At 41.7% G+C, this 20,033-nt stretch overlaps 1 protein-coding gene across 1 annotated transcript; it reads left to right on the top strand.

The window, feature by feature from the left end:
* Positions 1-1,958: 1,958 nt before the first annotated feature.
* LOC146960128 (cleavage and polyadenylation specificity factor subunit 3-like) lies at positions 1,959-19,059 on the top strand. Its single transcript, XM_085772609.1, has 11 exons — positions 1,959-2,133; positions 7,864-7,953; positions 8,080-8,230; positions 9,880-10,055; positions 11,398-11,556; positions 12,261-12,407; positions 13,435-13,587; positions 13,700-13,808; positions 15,681-15,783; positions 16,671-16,767; positions 18,910-19,059. The coding sequence occupies exons 1-11, from the start codon at positions 1,975-1,977 to the stop codon at positions 19,057-19,059; spliced, it is 1,494 nt and encodes a 497-aa protein (XP_085628735.1). The 5' UTR covers positions 1,959-1,974.
* The last annotated feature ends 974 nt before the right edge of the window (positions 19,060-20,033 follow it).

Raw genomic sequence — 20,033 nt, 5'->3', positions numbered from 1 at the left:
AAAGATTTACACAAGAATCTCGTCCCCCAAGCCAGAAACCTTGCGTGATCAAACATGATCTGTAGCCACACTACTTTGTTATGCTATGTGCTCTTCAGTCAGCTCACTTCTTTGGTTGGTTGGTTAATTAACTCAATTTTAGTCACATTCCACTTTGTCGGCTCCCCCCACAAACAAGAGAACTTTTGATCAAAATGGTTACCATTGTCGGGGCCTACAATCTGACCCCCAGACTATCTAACTGGTTCTATCTGTCATTTGAATGTTAATTAAAACACTTTGTGTTGTATTTGATTTTGTTCTTGAGTCACTTTGTGTTGAGAAAAAAAAGTGCAAGGGGGTAGGTGCTGTTCCATTCATGTTTATAGTATCTGGACCAGTGGCGGCTGGTGACTGAAAAAATTGGGGAGGACAGGAGGAAAACCAGTCCACGGTGTCATGTTATTTTAGTCAACTACCTATCTCTACTTTCTTATATTCGATTTAATTTGAGTAATAAAACAATGACGTACAAGACTTCTTTAAAAAAACATTTTATTAAATGATAAAAGTCTGTTGACATCAGGACCATGAGTGGAGGTGAGTGACTTTGACATCAGGACCATGAGAGGAGCAGAGATCCTGTTGACAACATCAGAGGTGCAGAGTGAGTCATTATATGACACCCGGCTATTAATTAAATGTTTGAAAAATAAATGCGACTTATAAACCGGTGCGACTTATATATGTTCTTTTCCTCTTCATGACGTATTTTTAGGCAGATGCGACTAATACTCAGGTGCGACATATAGTCCGGAAAATACGGTAATTAGTGGGGCTCGGACCGTCGGACAGTCACCGGCATGCCAGCCATCTGCTCTACCCACTACGCTACCGCAGCAGTTTACAAAGACTGCAGGACAGCACAGCACATCACACAACACTCATTAGTACACTCGCCCAAGACAAAGTGCGTTGCTGTTCCGTATTATGTCCCGCTGTTGTGCCGCTAAATATCTTCTCCTTCCGCGCCTCGACCCCAGGTTACCGTTGTGACAGTCAACGCGAATGCAGCTGTCAGAGTAACTACACGACAGCAGCATATCACAACAAAACAACTTCGTTGCTGCTCCGTATTGTGTCCCGGTCGTGCCGCTAACATTATGTCCTCCAACCGATTCCAATATCGCTGAAAACTCCATATTTCTTGTCCGAGCATAGCTGGTAGTGAAAGCTGTAAAATACATAGCGGTATTTCCTGTTTACAGCTGTATAAATGTGAGAATGAAATTTGGGAACTGTTATTGGACCAACCTGCTGTCAATCTTGTGTTCTGATTGCTGATTGGTACAGAAGAGCCTCCTCCGTCATGACGTCGTTTTACGTGTCTTAGCCAATCACAGGTCAGGATGAAGACATCCTAAATGCATTGAGTCAATGGAAGAAGATCCCGCCCCGAGGCCAGTTAGGGAAGTAAAAATCTTGCCACCTCCGTAGAGCCCCCACCTTCCTGCTCCCTGCTCCTCACACAGCCTGCTCTGTCTCCTGAGCCTGCTGGCGGCGCAGTTGAGCCGTTTTAAGTGGATTTTCTTCCAAAAAACAAACTTTTTTTATGATAAAATACATATATAATATTTTATAAATTATACTGAGATTTGGTAATGATTTATTTCAACCAGTTACTCTTTCTTAAATAAAAAATAAATTTTCCTTTTGCCTCTCAAAAATAGAGGAGGACCAACCTCCTCTGCCTCAATGGACCAGCCTCCTCTGATCTGGACCCTCACAGACTCTCACACTCAGTCACTTTACAGCTGACAAAGAGAGAGGGAGTGATGCTGCCTGTCGCTCAGGTGGAGCTGTGACACAGCAGTGTGTTGATGCTGTGTGTGTGTGTGTGTGTGTGTGTGTGTGTGTGTGTGTGTGTGTGTGTGTGTGTGTGTGTGTGCGTGTGTGTGTGTGTGTGTGTGTGACAGTAACATCTCGGCAGACGACATGCTCTACACGGAGACGGACCTGGAGGACAGCATGGAGAAGATCGAGACCATCAACTTCCACGAGGTGAAGGAAGTGGCCGGCATCAAGTTCTGGTGTTACCACGCCGGACACGTGCTGGGCGCCGCCATGTTCATGATCGAGATCGCCGGCGTCAAGGTAACGGACGCTCACCGCCACTCACATGACTCAGCTGTTCAACCCTCTGTTGGTGTTTTGTTTTTTGCTTTTTTACTTTATTTTGCAAATAAATCGATGTACAAACCAATAAGGCAAATAGTAAACTTGTAAATATAAATAAATACAAAACATAAGATATAAGAGCATGAAATAAAATAAACAAACATCAAATAAACAAGACAAAGAAAAGAAAGTATGTACACGTAAAGTAAATAAATTAGAAAAATTAAACATTTCAATCAATAATCGATGTGACCAGATCAATAAACTGAGTCTGACAAACAGGAAATCAGAAGTAAGGCTTCTAAAACATGCAGCATCCCTTCAAAATAAAAGCATGGAAATACAAATCCTTTTAAAAAAAGAAACTGTTTTTAACACCGTGTTGTCCTGCACTTTATCGTCATCATGTCTAAATGGAAGCGCATATTGATAAGTAATTTCATCAACTCACAAAAAAGATTTCCCAGAATGCACCTCTTCACCTAAACTTCATTATCACATAATATCACATTATGTAAATTATAAACATATGAATCGCAGTGATTCACTCTCTCTGCTGCGACAAAGAACAGATGTTGTTATGATTTATTTATCTTAGTTGGAGCAGAAACAGTGAAGATTAAAACGCAGCTGTGTTTTGATTAAAAAGTGATTGATTGAAAATCCTAATCAATAATCACAGACTTCAGGCTCCAGAGTCAATTTCTCTTCATTTGATGAGCAAAATAAACTGTTTAAAGACGTCGCCTCGGGCTTTAAGTTGAAGGATGGTTTTATAATTTTAACATTTTGTTGAATAATCCAATTAATAATAAACAAATGTATACTTTTAGATCATTTTATTCATTTGTATGTTGTGTTAATCCTATATATGCTGGTGTTGATGTATAATTAATTCAAATATCATGACAAGGAGAGTTTGAAGGTGATCCGTGACTAAATCTGAAGTTAATTCCCATCTACTGATTACCTTGTTTTAACCAGTCAACAGGCCTCCTGAGGTGTGTGTATATTAACCTACACCTGAAATACACAGCATCATAAAATATGCATGCACTTAAACTTTTATATGAAATAACAGGGTATCCACGGGGTCTTAAAAAGTCTAAAATTTGAAAATCTAAATTTTAGGCCTTAAAATGTCTTAAATTTGTTGAATTATTGTGTTCAAGTCTTAAATAATTTTAGACAGGTCTTAAATTTTCTTATGCCCACCATGGACGAGCATTTCACTCGCATTTGCCCCTAAAAAAAATACATGTGTGAACCAGGAAAATCACAAAAAGAAAGAGCACAACCTGCGATTGGTCAAAAACTACAAATCCCACAATTCTCTGGCCTCAACAATAACAGTAGGCTAGTTAGTGTAAGTAAGGGAGAGTGGAGCTGTCGGTGAAAAGAGGAAACAACGCCACGTCTGGTCCTGTTCTATGTTGTTCGTTCACACCGTCACCGTTTATTCGTTACGTCCGCGGTGTAAAAGGCCGTAACGCAAAGACGCGATTAGGCGCGAGACGCGATTAGGCGCGAGACGCGGTAGACGCGACTTTTTTTTTTTGCGACGCAATACACGCGATTCTTTTTGGGCGACGGGACCTTCGCGTCTTCGTCTATTTCATCGTGTTTGGTGGGAAGACCCACAAGGGGCTTCCCACCAAACACGAGGAACGCTTTTTTTTCGCTCGAGTTGTGACGCGCGACCAAACGCGAGATACGCGGTTTGACGCTCTTTTTGACTCGTGTCAAAAAAAAATTCACGAGCCCGCCAACAACTTTTTTTTTTTTTTTTTCAAAGGAGGTTCAACTGGACTTAGTTATTTGTCTAGGAAGACGTTTCACCTCTCATCCAAGAGGCTTCATCAGTTCATGTAGCATCTGACCAGGCTGGGACTGGTCCAACTAACTGGTCTGGAGACTCAGTATAAGTCCAGTTGCTTTCGATTTAACCTCCTTTGAAATACTATGACCTGGACAAATGAGAATATGCACAGGCCTACAACAACATTTCTGCTCTCATCAACCATGGTTGAGGTCACAACGCTGCTCTGTAGCTGCTCTGGAAGTCCGAGACACTGAGGCCAAACGCCGCCGTCGCTTCTGATCCATGTCGGCGAGTCCCGGGCTGATGAGCTACAGAGACTTTAGAGTCAAAGGAGCAGTGCGTCGCTGTGTCGGACTGTTTGGATTTAATGAAGAAGCTGCACAGAGTCAGGTGAGCAGAAGCTGCCCCCCCCCCCCCTCACCGTGGAGCCGCTGCTGTCTCACAGCCGCCACCGACCCCTAGAATAAAACACCACCGACCCCTAGCGTGACGCACAGTATACTGTTATGAGACACATTATGCATCCCAACTGTCTTTTTTTTTAGAGGATTTTTTTTTTTTTACCAAGAATGCGAAAAATCATGATCCAGGGGCCAAAATTCGAAACAAATATATTTTTAATCATAATTCTCATTATTCTCCTGATGTCGGTTTAATGTAAACAGATTGAGCTGATACGCGAGAGTAATGTGACAGCGGGGCAGTGCTGCAGCTGCTGTGCTGTGATGGACCTGATCAGACTGGTGGTGGTCCACAGTGAATCAGTCCCAGATCCTCCACCGTCAGCAGATCCCCCGAAAGCCCCCGCAAATAATACATCGACAAGAAGTTAAGTGGCAAGTTGCACCTTTTCGTCGGCTTATTATTTGCGGATTTTTTTTTTTATAGCCTATATAACGTCACTGCAACATGCGGCTCTCAGTGCTTGTCGGTGTTGTGTCTATAAATTGTGAAATAACTTTTCCTCAATAGAAATATGAGACGTGGTCGATATGTTTCATTCATCCATGTTTTGGCAGACAATACAAATAACCAATGATAATGAGATTTCCACCGCGTCGAACCAATCATGTGGCTGGAATAGAGCCAGTCAACAGTAACATGTGCATTTGTTTGGGTTGCTGCAGATGTGCACATCAGCTGACACCGCCAGAGAGAGACACATAACAGCCGCTTCAAGGAGACTAGCGGACTTTTTTTTTTTTTTAATAGCCTCTTCATTCATCTTGGGCGGGGGGCGGTGCGCCGTCTTATAATGTTACAGAAAACCCTGCATTATGTTTTTTACAACTCGTGTTCCTACACTATAGAGACAACTTGCTGTTGGCTCTATATTTCAAGAAACTTGTTTTCTGTTTAAAAGGCACAATTCACCCATCTTTTAACCGGGTAGTTACGTCTCCAGTCTGTCGAGCGGGCGAGCGCACAGCTGATGTGCTTCCATTCCCACAGACGCACGGATTCAGTGTGGACAGAGAGCGTCAGATGTGACGCGATTGTCGGACGCTCGCTCGCGTCGCATCCAGTTAGGACACGGTGTGAGCAGCCACATCCACTGCGCTCTGGATCAGCTGATCGGTGCTCAGGTGACGTTAGATCTTCACTTTTTTAAACTCATACAAAGTGCAGCCAAACAGCAGGCTGAAGAGAGAGGACCAGCAGCAGCAGCAGCTCTGACAGCTCCTCTGTGGCGCTGCAGACAGGCTGCAGGTGAGCTGGCCTGAGAGCAGAGTGCCGTCTCTTTTTTTTTTTTTTTTTAGCAGCCTTTGTTACAGGTGATAGGCTACATGTCCATGTGCATGTGCATGAGAACTGATTTTGAATCGAAGAGACACCCAAATATTCACATCCTTCAGTCCAGGCTTTTGAAAAGAGAGTAGCCTATAAAATCAGCTTCATGTAGCAGTTAACTTTAAAATGGTTCGAATATATTGCTGCTGAGTAAATCTGAAACATGTGATGTGCATTTTTTGGGGGGAAATATGGCTTCTGATATAATAGTCTGTAGACATCATCATCATTCAACGTTTTCACATGGTCTGGTGTTAATAAAGCAAACTAAAAATCGCAAAAAGAAAATCAAGAATCGGTTGAATCGAAAATCGATTTTGAATCGAATCGTGACCCTAAAAGTCGGAATCGAATCGTGAGCCACCCAAAGATTCACATCCCTAGTACAGAGACCTGCCACGGTGTCATGGTGCATTAATATAAACTTCAACCTCAGAGCTGTCAGTCCTCAGACTGTCCTGACTGTCCCTGAACATCACACAGGGATGCAAACAGCGCGCCGAAAAGCGAAACTCGCTTTTTTCATGACCAATTGACCCTTCGCCAACTCCTCCCACAAACGGCTATTGTCCAATCCTACGTTAGCAACCGTAACTATAGGCCTGGCAAGCTTTCGGCAGTGAGTCATTACGTTTGCTTTTGTGGACACATTTTGAGACTAGGACGAAAAACATTTGTTTGTAGAGAAGGATGTTGTTGTTGCTGCTGCTACTACGGCGGCGGCGGCGGCGGCAGAAGCAATATAGAGATGTTCAGATACGAGCGGACTTTTTTTTTCGACTTGAGCAAGTGTAGATATGGGGAAAACCATATGTTCACCTCCGAAATGACAGCTGTACTTTTAGGGCTTTTACCTGGGCTTTTAGGCGAGGGATCCTCCAGGCAGGGACTGCTTTCACTGACTGATACAGCGGTGGGAGAAAACAAAACAGCAGCGAAAACTGTATGTGGTTCACAATCGCCCAAAAACTTAGAGTTTGACAACGTTTCATGACCAGTGAGATGACCTAAGTCTTGGTGGGTTGATAGACGGTAAAATTACCGGCCCTTACTGCTGCTCTGTACATTGTCCAGTCGTGTCGTTGAACAGATGTTTTATCCTCCTGCGCGAGTCACGTCACTGAAAACTCTGAATGATCTTTGTGATTTCTTCTCTCTATTATCTCAGAACAGTTTATCCAGAAATTTGCTGATATTTCCTTTGAAATCGATACCAAATATTGCCAGGAGCATGGCGGGAGTGAAAGCTTGCCCGGCGTAGCAACAGTAACCAAGGGGGCGGGGCTTACGCGAAGGGTCAATTAGGTGACTTGTGTGAATCGTTCAGATCCGAAGAGTTTTTGTTTTGAGGGGGGGGGGGTCTCAGCGTCTCAGCTGGGGTCAGTAAAATGTTTTTCTAACAGGCTGACAGTGACAATCACGTGAGGCGAACTCATTCATGGTCTCTGATTATACTGATAACAGCCGACCTCCAATGTAGACGCGCGACATGCACGCACGTTACCCAAAGCGGTGACGCCGTTTTTTCCCCCCGTGCACGTCCGCGGCGCACAGCTCCACGGACGTGCACGGTTCCCTACGTTGCTGTGTCAGGCAGGTGTTTCCATGGAGCTCTGCCCCGTTTCAGAGGTGAAGGAAGCCCTAAGTAGAAAGACGTCGCCTCCGCGATGTAGAATGTGTTCAATTAAAGTGAAACTAACACATTATATAGGCCTATATGTCCATTACACACTGAATGAAACATCCCATGTCTTTATTTATTCAGTTTATTTTAATAGTAATAATTATGACTAACATTCAGTGAAGACCTAAAAATCAGTATCTCCAAAATTGAAATATTGCAATGGTTTTTATTTTTTTAAAGCATTTTTAATATAGAAATGTTGGCCTTCTGAAAACTGTCCATCTATATGCACTCAATACTTGGTTGGGGTTGAACTACTGGAAATTGACTTTTCTGTGATATTGTTAATGGTGAGCGCGCCCCCCCCCCCCCCGCCCCCCCGCCAGACAATACCTCTCTTTTTTGGTCCTGACCCGTTTGCATCCCTGTGTGTGTGTGTGTGTGTGTGTGTGTGTGTGTGTGTGTGTAGTTGTTGTACACAGGAGACTTCTCCCGTCAGGAGGACAGACACTTGATGGCGGCGGAGATCCCCAGCGTCAAACCAGACATCCTCATCACCGTGAGTGGAGCCGTTCAACCTGTTCAATCTTTATTTAAACACAGAGCACAGACACTTAACATTGAACCTGTGTGTGTTTGTGTTTGTGTGTGTGTGTGTGTGTGTGTGTGTGTGTGTGTGTGTCAGGAGTCGACCTACGGGACTCACATCCACGAGAAGCGGGAGGAGCGAGAGGCTCGGTTCTGCAACACGGTCCACGACATCGTCAACAGAGAAGGTCGATGTCTGATCCCCGTGTTCGCTCTGGGCCGAGCGCAGGAGCTGCTGCTCATCCTCGGTGAGACCACGGCAACAACGACGCCATGACGATGCACGGCGACCTAAGAGTGGCGCTTTCCCTTCAGCTGAGGGAAAAATAAATTCAAGCTTCAAGTTTTATTTACAAGATTAAACTAAGGGACGTGTTTCTGTCTATGGATCACACAGAAACATTTTCATTCACCATACACACTCGTTAAAGCCCCAGTGTGTAACTTATTTGGCTTTTTAGTAGCAAAAATCAAATATTGCTTTCATAAATACGTATTTCACTGAAGTCGAATCACACCCGCATACAAATGAAAGCTTTCTCGTACCTTAGAATGAGTTGTTACAAGTCGTTACAAATACATGAGTGGGCGACGCACCGAACCGAGGCGGCCATGTTGCATCGTGACCGTAGGTAACCACGGAAACTCAGCGGAGCTGTCGGCTCGGCCTGTTAAAACTGTCACCACTGTGCAGGGCCGTTGCTAGGAATTCTGGGCCCCCTTAAAGAATACTAAAGTGGGCCCCTCCCCCTAACTTTTCCAGTTTTTTTTCTTAGACTACGTATGTATTATCATTTTTTATTTAGCCTAGTAGCCTACCTTGTTTTGATGCTAATGCAACATTACACTGCAAAAACCCAAGTATCTTACCAAGAATATTTGTCTTATTTCTAGTCAAAATGTAATTTCTAGTCAAAACAAATATCATTATACCTAAAATAAGACTCAGAATATTAAAAGTAGCTTGTTTTTAGACACTTTTTACTTCTTTCAAGCATATTTTCACTTGGAATAAGTAGAAAAAATATGATAGTGGAACAAGTTTTTCTTCCTTATTACAAGCACAAAAAACTTGCTTTCACTGGCAGATTTTTCTACTTATTTCAAGTGAAAATTAGTTTGAAACAAGTGAAAATTATCTAAAAACAAGTTAATTTTTAGGTTATGAGTCTTATTTTAAGTGGAAAGAGATTAGTTTTGACTAGAAATGAGACATTTGGACAAGAAATAAGACAAATATTCTTGGAAGGATGTTGAGTTTTTACAGTGTACTATGAGTATTAGTCAGGGTCTTACACAGAATAAATCAGTCATACAAAGATTAGACTACTGGGGTTTTTTATGGGCCCCACTGGGTGCTGGGCCCCTAGAATTATCATCACCTTTCTCCCCTATACAACGGCCCTGCCTCTGTGTAGTGTGAGGAAGGACGGAGGCACTGGTGTTGCATTCAGGTGCAGTCAGGCAGACGGCCGTCGGCAAACCAACCGGATGTCATTTTACTCGACGAGAGAAAGCCGGTAAAACGTGGGTCGGGTAAACAATACGACATCACCATGACAACATATTGTCACGCCTGTATTATTTTGCCTCGTGCTGGCGGACCACTTGTTTACATAAACGCTTGTTTATCCTGTTACATGCAGCGTCTGTTGTCTGTCTGACGTCTGCCCGATTTCAGGTGAATGCAACATTAAGAATACGTTCAGATATGCAACCGCACCGCTAGATGGGGGGAATTCCTACATACTATACCTTTAAAGAGGAACTATGCAGGATTTTTACCTTAAAGGGATAGTTCAACATTTTGGCAAATTGGTCCATTGCCATAATCCCTATACTCATAGCAGTAGGTTTGTTAACTTTATTTGTGTGTGTGTGTGTGTGTGTGGACCAGACGAGTACTGGCAGAACCACCCGGAGCTCCACGACATCCCGATCTTCTACGCTTCGTCTCTGGCCAGGAAGTGCATGGCCGTGTACCAGACCTACATCAACGCCATGAACGACAAGATCCGCAAGGCCATCAACATCAACAACCCCTTCGTCTTCAAGCACATCAGCAACCTGAAGGTTTGTTTTGTTTTTGTTTTTACTTTTCTGTCCTGTTTTATTGTGTCGTCAGGTTTGTTCTGTCCTTTGTTTTCTGTTTTGTCTGTTTTGGTCAGTGTATTGTCAGTGTATACGTTGTGTATGCTTAGGGTTGCAAAGGGGCGGAAAATTTCCAGTTTTTTATTCCAAATTGGAAAATATCCATGGGAATTATGGGAAATTATGGGAATTTATGGGGATTAACTGGAAATTTGGGGTAATTTAAACAAACTGTATCATATCCAAACATAAATGTAAATATTTTGTTTCGTCATAAGCAGACATCCATGCAAGGATGCATGTCAATTAGTCATCATCATCACACATCATCTTAATCCAATAATACAATACACATGACCGAAAGGGAAAGCGGGAGAAGCAAAAGCTTATCTAGTCCCGCCCCCAATACTCACATATTCATTTTTTCTGCATGTTACATTTTTGACATAACATTCTTCCAGTATTTTCAAAATTTAACAATTTGACATAACATTTTTTTTTTTTTTTTTTTTGACATGACATTTCTCACTTTTTCTTTTTTTTTTTTTCAACATTTGACATTTTGACATAATGTGTTGCAGCATTAGGCAGTATGTAGAGTTGAAGAAATTGAAGTCCAGCTCTAGATAGAGCATAAGGATTACGTGTGTGTCTGCACATGTGTCCGTCATGAGCGAACAACAGTCTCTTCTTATTGCCAGGCATGTCACAAAAGTCACAAAGTCACAAGATGGTCCAATTGACAGAGAGCAAAAGTCCAGTGTACTGATTATTTGTTGGGATGGTGGGATGGTGTGGGAGCCCTTTTTGTGCCAATTCTTCTTTTTACTCATTCTCTGCGGTTTTCGTCGCCATTTCTCTCGATTTCCTCCCGAGTTTTGGCTATGTCAGCTCGCATCAGTGACACATACTCTCGGATTGATTTATTTGTGAGTAGAACTTTATCAAGTTTTAATTCTTGTATGAACAATCAGCTATTTTACTGAACAACAAAAACATGAATGTTGAGTAAAATATTACTAATTGCTTATTAAGGGCCAACCTTCAATTTTGTAAATTTCGGATTTATTCCCGTTTATTCCCATAGAAAGTTTCCGATATTACCCGATACCCGATATTTTGCAACCCTATGTATGCTATTGCCTGTTTCCATTGTCGTTGTCGTTTGTTTTCTGACGTGTGTGTGTGTGTGTGTGTGTGTGTGTGTGTGTGTGTGTGTGGGTGTGTGGGTGTGTGTGTGTGTGTGTGTGTGTGTGTGTGTGTGTGTGTGTGTGTGTGTGTGTGTGTGTGTGTGTGTGTGTGTGTGTGTGTGTGTGTGTGTCAGAGCATGGACCACTTCGACGACATCGGGCCCAGCGTGGTGATGGCGTCGCCCGGCATGATGCAGAGCGGTTTGTCCCGGGAGCTGTTTGAGAGCTGGTGCACGGACAAGAGGAACGGCGTCATCATCGCCGGCTACTGCGTGGAGGGGACGCTCGCCAAGGTGGGAATCGAACCTGCGACACCTCTGGTCCCTTCTGCAGTTTTTTTTTTTATTATCACCGGAAGTGAAACGTTTCCTCCACTGGTTTTTAGAAATGACAGGTCTGTGCTCACTTTTGGAGACAAGTTAAGAACAACAGAGAGTGAGAGAGTGAAATCAAATAAACAATCACAGCAATAAATAAAAATAGACAATAACAGCTGTAAAATTAGTTTGTCTGCCCCAAATGCATCTTTCTTTATTCATAACTTCTCCTTTAATCGGTATCTTATCGTTTGGAGATAATAACTGCGATGGCAAGAACAACAACAACACAAATAACTCTGACTGAGAACAGTGTAATTGCTGAAACAAAATCTTTTACAGTGTGTGTATCTGAATAAAAACCAGAAATAAGACTCTTATTTAAATTATATTATTGATCGGCATCAATAGATATTCCCAGTATTGGATCAGTCCGGTCAGTTTTATTGATAATGTTGAGTTTAATGTGGCTACGTAAGTGACAGACGCCTGTGTTAACGACGTAGGACCGATCAGAAGAGTGTGTCGTGTTGCGTTCAAGTGCCGCTGGGGTTTAATGAACTTTTAATAATATTTTTATATTATTTTAAATGATGAAACTTTTCACACAGGTTATTTAATGTACTGTGTGTGTGTGTGTGTGTGTATGTATGTGTGTAATGTGTGTGTGTGTGTTGCAGCACATCATGACGGAGCCTGATGAGATCGCCGCCATGTCGGGACAGAAGCTTCCTCTCAAGATGTCGGTCGACTACATCTCCTTCTCCGCTCACACCGACTACCAGCAGACCAGCGAGTTCATCCGGGCGCTCAAACCGCCGCACGTGGTAAAAACAACACACACAGACACACACACACAGACACACACTATTTAAATCCACACTATTTAATTAAATCCACAAAGCGATGTTCCTGGATCCTTTGGGTTTAATCCGACACACTAACAGGCAAAAACACTGTTTTTTCATGCACTGATCAATTTTGAGATTTTGGGCTATTTTTCTCTCAGAAAAGTGGAAAGAAATGGTAGAAAATCCACATTAAGGTTTTTTATTTTACTTCATTTTGTCTCTTTCATCAGTAGATTTCTCCTAAATTCACCAAAAGTTATGTCAGGTATCACTGTAAAGCTCCCTCTCTCTCCTGAACAATTATGTGGATCCAAAAATTGTCGTTTCCTCCGTATCCGCGACCAATCGTAAAAGTGCGATTCACATTAATGATCTATGGAATTTTACAGTACAAATCTTTAAAGGCCGTTTTCTCAAAATGAGTTTTTCCTCAGACTCTGGACCCGAAATCTCCACTTCAGCAGCACCTACAGACACCAAACCTTCCAGTTTTATTCCTGTCTATATTCTGAAGGTTTTTACAGAGGGGATTGTTGATATATCATCCACAGCCTGATTTATACAACATTTTATTCATAAAAACATGGAGAAACTTGGTGACAGTATTTTCTCATTTACAGAGTGATAAAAAGAGATATCCAAAATCCTCCTCTGTAAAAACTTCTGACTCTGATATGTCAACAAAATAAAACAAGAATTTTGAAAGGTTCTTTATCCATTGTTCAGATTTCGGTTCTGGAAATGTATGCAAATTAGCGCATATTTCATCAGATATTGCCTCATTTACATATTTAAACATAAAACTTGACAAAACTTGTAATACAAAAAATATTTGTCTTAATGTGAGTGATAAACTTGGGAAGTTTCATGGTGATGTCTGTTAGTTTAAATTTCTACCCTATTCACCTGCAGTGTCCCACCTTAATGCAGTTTGTGTGTGTCCGTGTGTGTGTGTGTGTGTGTGTGTGTGTGTGTGTGTGCCTGTGTGTGTGTGCGTGTGCAGATCCTGGTGCACGGCGAGCAGAACGAGATGGCCCGGCTGAAGGCGGCTCTGATCCGAGAGTACGAAGACAACGACGAGGTTCACATCGAAGTCCACAACCCGCGAAACACTGAAGCCGTGACGCTGAACTTCAGAGGAGAGAAACTGGCCAAGGTGTGTGTGTGTGTCTGTGTGTTGTGTGTGTTGTTGTTGTTGTTGTTGTTGTATTGGTGTGGACCGTGTTGTTAACTCCCAGCATGCTTTGCTCTGCTGTGCTGTGCTGCAGGTGATGGGCGTGCTGGCGGATGAGAAGTGCTCTCAGGGTCAGAGAGTCTCCGGGATCCTGGTGAAGAGAAACTTCAGTTACCACATCCTGACGCCGTCCGACCTCTCCAGTCAGTCTGCGTGTGTGTGTGTGTGAGACTGTGTGTGTGTGTGTGTGTGTGTGTGTGTGTGTATTGTCAAACACTTATTATAATTGATGAATGTTTAATGTTTTTGATCCGTCAACAAATGTTTCAAGCTGCTTCTGTCACAGAAAGTAAACCTCAACATCTGGACTGATTGGTTGGTTGATAGAAAGAAAGAAAGAAAGAAAGAAAGAAAGAAAGAAAGAAAGAAAGAAAGAAAGAAAGAAGGAAATAAAGAAAGAGTGAAGGAAAGAAAGAAAAAGAGAGAAAGAGGTGGAAAGAAAGACAATAGCTGGGTTTCCATCCAAGTCGTATCGAATTTAAAAGCGGATTTTGTGAAAATGCGCAAAAAGCAAATGCGAATTTATGCCCGTTTCCATTCATTAGTGTTTTGCGATTAGGAGGAGTGCACCGTGAGATTACGTCATAAGAGCGCGTGACTGTATCCAACAGTTGACACTCAGCTGACACTCAACATCATGGACAATTTACGTACTTTCCGGACTATAGACGCACCTGTATAATCCGCACCAGCTACATTTTAAAAGAAAATACATATATAGGCCGCACTTGAATATAAGCTGCAGGTTTTCATGTTGTAACATGAGATATTTACACAGAAAGACAGTAGGAACTGTGACAGTCCGCTCGCTTTTCCGCTGTTTTGGTTATGCTCCTCTCCTCCATGTGCATCTGTTTACATACGAAGCCGGTGAAAAATCAATAAGTTACATAACGATGTTACGGCGTGTGTTTGTGTAGTCTTAACCGTCATAAACAAAAGATTATGGGTTACGGAGCGCGTTTGTGTTGCGGTGCAGAGAGGAGAGCTGGGAGACCGGGGCGTCGCTGGGTGAAGTCCAGCAGCTTCACCCACAAACTCTGCCTCAATTCGCATAATCTGTTTCCATCACAAAAACTCGCATTTCCTTTAATCGATACACTGACAAATTCACCCCCTCCAAGCGTATAAACTTTTATGCGCATTTACTGCCTTTATTCGAATTTCTGGCGTTTCCATTCAAGTATTTATGCGCATTTTCACAAAATGCGCATAAGAAAAGGTGGATGGAAACCCAACTAATGAAAGATTGAAAGAAAATGCAAGAAAGGAAGACCAAGAAAATAATAATCAGAAGGAAAGAAACGAAGAAAAAAGAAAGAGGGAAGATAAAGAAAGAGAGAAAGAAAAGAAACAGGAAAAAAGGAAGATCAAGAAAGAAATAATCAAAAGGAAAGAAAATAGAGAGAAAGAAAAGAAACAAAAAGGGCAAAGAAAGAAAAAGATAGTAGGAAGAAAAAGGAAAGAAGAAATACTTAGAAATACTTAAGAAAAAGAGAGGGAAGGAAATAAAGAAAAAGAGAGAAAGAGGAGGAAAGAAAGACAATGAAAAGAAGAAAAAAATAATCAAAATAATAATAAAGACAATGAAGGTAGAAAGAAAGGAAGATCAAGGAAGAAATAATCAAAAGGAAAGAAAAAAAGAGAAACAAACAAACAAAAAAGGCAAAACAAGAAAAAGATAGTAGGAAGAAAAAAGACGGACAGAAAGAGAGAAGAAATAGAAAGAAAGACAAAAGGCTACAGAAGCAAAGAAGAGAGAGAAGTGACAAAAAAGTAAAGAAAGAGAAAGACATGAACATGAAGACGTGAAGAAAGTAGAGACATAAATGATGGAGTGACTAACAGACTCCTCCTTCTCCTCTTCTTCCACATTTTCCTCCTCTCCTCCTCTCCTCCTCCTCCTCCTCCTCCTCCTCTCCTCCTCCTCTCCTCCTCCTCCTCCTCCTCCCCCTTCCTCCTCCTCCTCTTCCTCCTCCTCCTCTCCTTCTCCTCCTCTTCCTCCTCCTCCTCAGACTACACCGACCTCGCCATGGGAACGGTGAAGCAGACTCAGGCGATCCCGTTCACTGGACCGATCTCTCTGCTCGTCACGCAGCTGCGCAGCCTCGCAGGTGAGTTGGCTCCGCCCCCTTCGTCCTCTAACTCCTCTAACTCCTCCTCCTCTTCCTTCTCCTCCTCTTCTTCCTCCTCCTCCTCCTCTTCCTCCTCTTCCTTCTCCTCCTCTTCTTCCTCCTCCTCCTCCTCTTCCTCCTCTTCCTTCTCCTCCTCTTCTTCCTCCTCCTCCTCCTCTTCCTCCTCTTCCTTCTCCTCCTCTTCTTCCTCCTCCTCCTCCTCCTGCAGTAGCATAGATATACATTATACAGTTGTGTTCAAAATAATAGCAGTCCGACATCACTTGCAAGATAAATCACTGAGTTTGTTAGAATTTCAACTTTTTTTTTTTCAACTTTTTCTAGAAGGTTTAGTAAAGGTATAGAAAACCAACAGTACCAACAAGTGTATGTTTAATACATAAAAAAGATTTTTCGTTGTTGTTGTATCATAAATATATGTCTGACATTTATAATAAACCAAACGGCTTGAAAATCGGTTGAATATTCAGTGAGTTATGGCGATTTTAATGGTTGATAGACGTCTGCCTCTGTTGACTAGTGCAGTAAGTAGACACGGCTTCCCCCTGACCAAGATGGCCGCCGCGTTAACGCATTCCACTCAATAGAGTTGCCTAGGAACGCGGCATCTAGTCAGTATATATATATATCTATGCTGCAGTAGAAGCTGTAACTTCCTGTTTCCTCTGTGTGTGTGTGTGTGTGTGTGTGTGTGTGTGTGTGTGTGTGTGTGTGTGTGTGTGTGTGTGTGTAAACTGTAGAATCTGACACTTTTTAAGTTAAAATTAAACCTAATTGATCCAAATATAAGAGAATAAAACTTTTAAATGAAGGTAGAGATTAAATATTTTCTGTTTTCACCTGGTAAAATGTTTTTTTTTTCTGTTTCAGCGACATGTTCGGGGACGACTGCGTGAATTTCAAAGACAGTAAAAGCCTGAGTGTGACGGTGGACGGAGTCACGGCGTGCATCGACCCAGAGACCAGAGTGAGTCCAGCGTCTGACATCTATTCTATACACGAACATTAAAGGGATAGTTCAATATTTTGGCAAATTCGCCTACAGTATAGGGTTGTCACGATACCAGAATTTCAGTAGTCGATAATCAATATCTGTGAATTTCCACGATTCTCGATACTAATTCGATACCACGATTAAAAAAACAAAAACAAAACAGAACCCATGTACTTTTAAATTCACTACTTTATTGAAAACTGTTTCAACATCTTTTTGCACAGAATTTAATAGGGCTGCCCCCAAATAGTCGACCAAGCACTGGTTGACTAGAGCACTGGAAAAGAGATTAACGACACCACCATTGACTCCCGTGGTAAGGGTTTTGCACCCCGAGTGGCAGGATATGGGTCTTGCAAAAGCGCCCAGAAAACTCATTCACTCCAATGTATGTGTGTTGCCTATGTGTTAATATTTATCTGTAAAGGGTCCTCAATGATGCTATTAACGTGGGTGATCTATAAATGTCCTTAAATTATTGAAAATACCACACTTGCTCATTCACCAACAATGCAGAGATGTCAGTTCTTGGGCGCTTTTGCAACACCCATATTCCGCCATCAGGAGGCGCTTCCATTGGACCAATGCGTGTCGTTACTCTCTTTTCCAGTGCTCTATGGTTGACCAAAAAAATCATTAGCCAACCAAAATTTCAATGGTCGATTGTTCGCAGGAAAAAAAAAAAACATTTGGAGCCGTGTCTTGTTAAAATAATCAAAATCAATATGACTGAACTGTATATGAAAGGCTATAGGGCTTTTAATTTGAAGGGCCAGATACAGGAAGTCGTGACAGGATTAGTCGACTAATGACGACTATTGGTCGACCAAGGGAATTATGGTGATAGGAGAATTTGCCAAAATGTTGAACTATCCCTTTAACGTCTGGTTCATCATAATGGTATTTACAGGGTTCCTACGCAAGTATGGAAAGTATGGGAAAGTATGGAATTTGATTTTTTACATTTCCAGGTCTAGAAAAGTATGGAAAATGGAAATTATTGTATGGAAATGATCTGGCTTAATACTTAATACTTATCTGGGTTTGGTCTTATTATATCTGAAGTTATCTGGGTTAATTATTTTTGTATGTGCTACCTATAGCTACAATCTCCTGGAAATAATTTGGTAACATAATGGCATACACATTCAGAATAATGAAAACAAATGATTAATTGCATGATTTGTTTATATAATGCACAACTATGGTGCGTTCATTACAACTCGGAAGTCGGAAAAAAAACAAGTTCCTCTTCTGAAAAACTCTGACATGTCAAACTTTAGGATGTGTTAGGGACTAATTCATCTGTCTAACCATCAGAACTATTGACACTTGAAACGGTAAACACAGCTGATCCATCGAAAAAAAAAATCACAGCTGGAGTTAATTTATTTTCCGTGATTGAAAGCAGGTTCTTGAATGTAACTCGGTCAAAGTCAGATGTATCCTCACAATGTTTTGCTGTTCTGTCAGGTCATGCATGATAAATGCTGACAAAGTTAGACTGTCAGACTTCCTTGATTTTAAACTTTGCCGGCTCTGCCTCTTCGTCTTTTTGCCACTCAGTGAGTGTTCTGCAGTGACTTCTGAGTACCGTGACTTTGACGGTCCTACTGCTCACCTCCGCTCATTTGAAAAAAAAAAAAAAAAACCTCCGCTCATTTGATTGTGCAACTGCAGTGGGTGATTTATTAATACGTAGTAAGAAGCTAAGACTACCGTTTAAACGCACACATCATTTTGAACTCTTTATTAACAGAAAGTGTGCAGCTTTTGTATCAAAATAGTCTTTTTATAACGAAAAAAGACATTCTATGTAGGCTAACAATTTATGCTCAGCAGCCGTGGGCACCCCCATATAGTCAGAATGGTACGGTCTTGGTTAGATTCGACTACGAGGTTCATAGTCGAATCAGACCCCTCCGAATCGAATCGTCGAATAGTCGACTTTTGGAGGTCAGCCCTACCGAGAAGTCTGGAAATTAGGGTCTGGAAAAAGTATGGAATTTGGAAATTTCAAATGTGTAGGAACCCTGGGTATAAATCAATACTCAATAATCAGCTGATAACACCATGGTGACCTCTGACCTCTGACCTCTGACCTCTGACCCTCAGGCCGTGACCTGCGCGGACGACGACTCTCTGAGGGAGATGGTGGAAGTGGCCGTCCACCGTCTCTACGACGCCCTGAGCCCCGCCTTCACGCCACGCCCCCTCTGTGATGTCATCAGCAGCAGCAGCAGCGCGTTGCCGTCGGTGATGTAGCGGTGGACGATGAACTGACGTTTCTCTGTCACACTCTCTTCAGTCCTCGTAGTATCGATCGATGGCCAATAATCGGTCGATAACGGACCGATGCAGATGTTCGTTCGTTCATTTCTTTGACTCGAGGACTTTTGAGTTTTTCCAGCTTCTTCGTTGGAAACTTGGTTCCAAAGGAATCGGCTTCAGGAGACGGACCACCAATACCTTTATTGATTGATTGTTTTTGTACTTGATTTGTCTATAAAACAAAAGTTTGAGTTCTTCACAAGGAAAATAAACATTTGTCCAGAGAGAGAGAGAGAGAGAGAGGGTCACTGAGTTTTTGTCCTCGAAGATAAAAAGTGAGTTAATGTGAGTGAAACAACAATGACATCATCAATACTGCAGATAATTTATCAATCATCTTGTTTTCTATGAAACAAAATTAAGGTTAAAATCATCAAAAATGTTCGTATTATTAAATAAAAGCAGAAAATTGTTGCATTTTAGAAACTGGAGGCAGAATTTTTAGATTTTCTACAAGAATTTATCTGCAAAAGATTTTAATTATTGATAAATAATTTAGAGTATTTTCTTAAACTTTAATATTTTTTTGGCTGCAGGTTTTATGTTTTTATGATGCAAGTCGATCTCATCTTGGTCTGAATATTGATATTTTTAGATTAAAATATAAAAATAAAATCACCAGAGATTAAAATAGTCAATAAATTACATTAAAGCAGAATATTTAAAAATGTTTTTGACAAAATAATGATCCATTAATGAGAACCATGAGATCTTGCTGAAAGCTCAGGAAGAAACGTGAGTTGATAAAATATCAGAATATCAATAAAAACTCTTTATCGATCAGCACTTTAAATCAGACAGTAGAACGTTTTATTGTGAAAGGGCAGACTGAGCGGACGCCTCAGTCCGACGACGACACAGTGACGTTAACAACATGACTCGCAACCGACCTTTAATTGGATCAATAC

Source organism: Trachurus japonicus, unplaced genomic scaffold (assembly GCF_045865225.1).
Source record: "Trachurus japonicus isolate A0001 unplaced genomic scaffold, Traja_1.0 AP030688.1".
NCBI lineage: Eukaryota > Metazoa > Chordata > Actinopteri > Carangiformes > Carangidae > Trachurus > Trachurus japonicus.
Note: the sequence above shows the minus strand (reverse complement) of the source record. Positions and strands in the feature narration are given on the sequence as shown.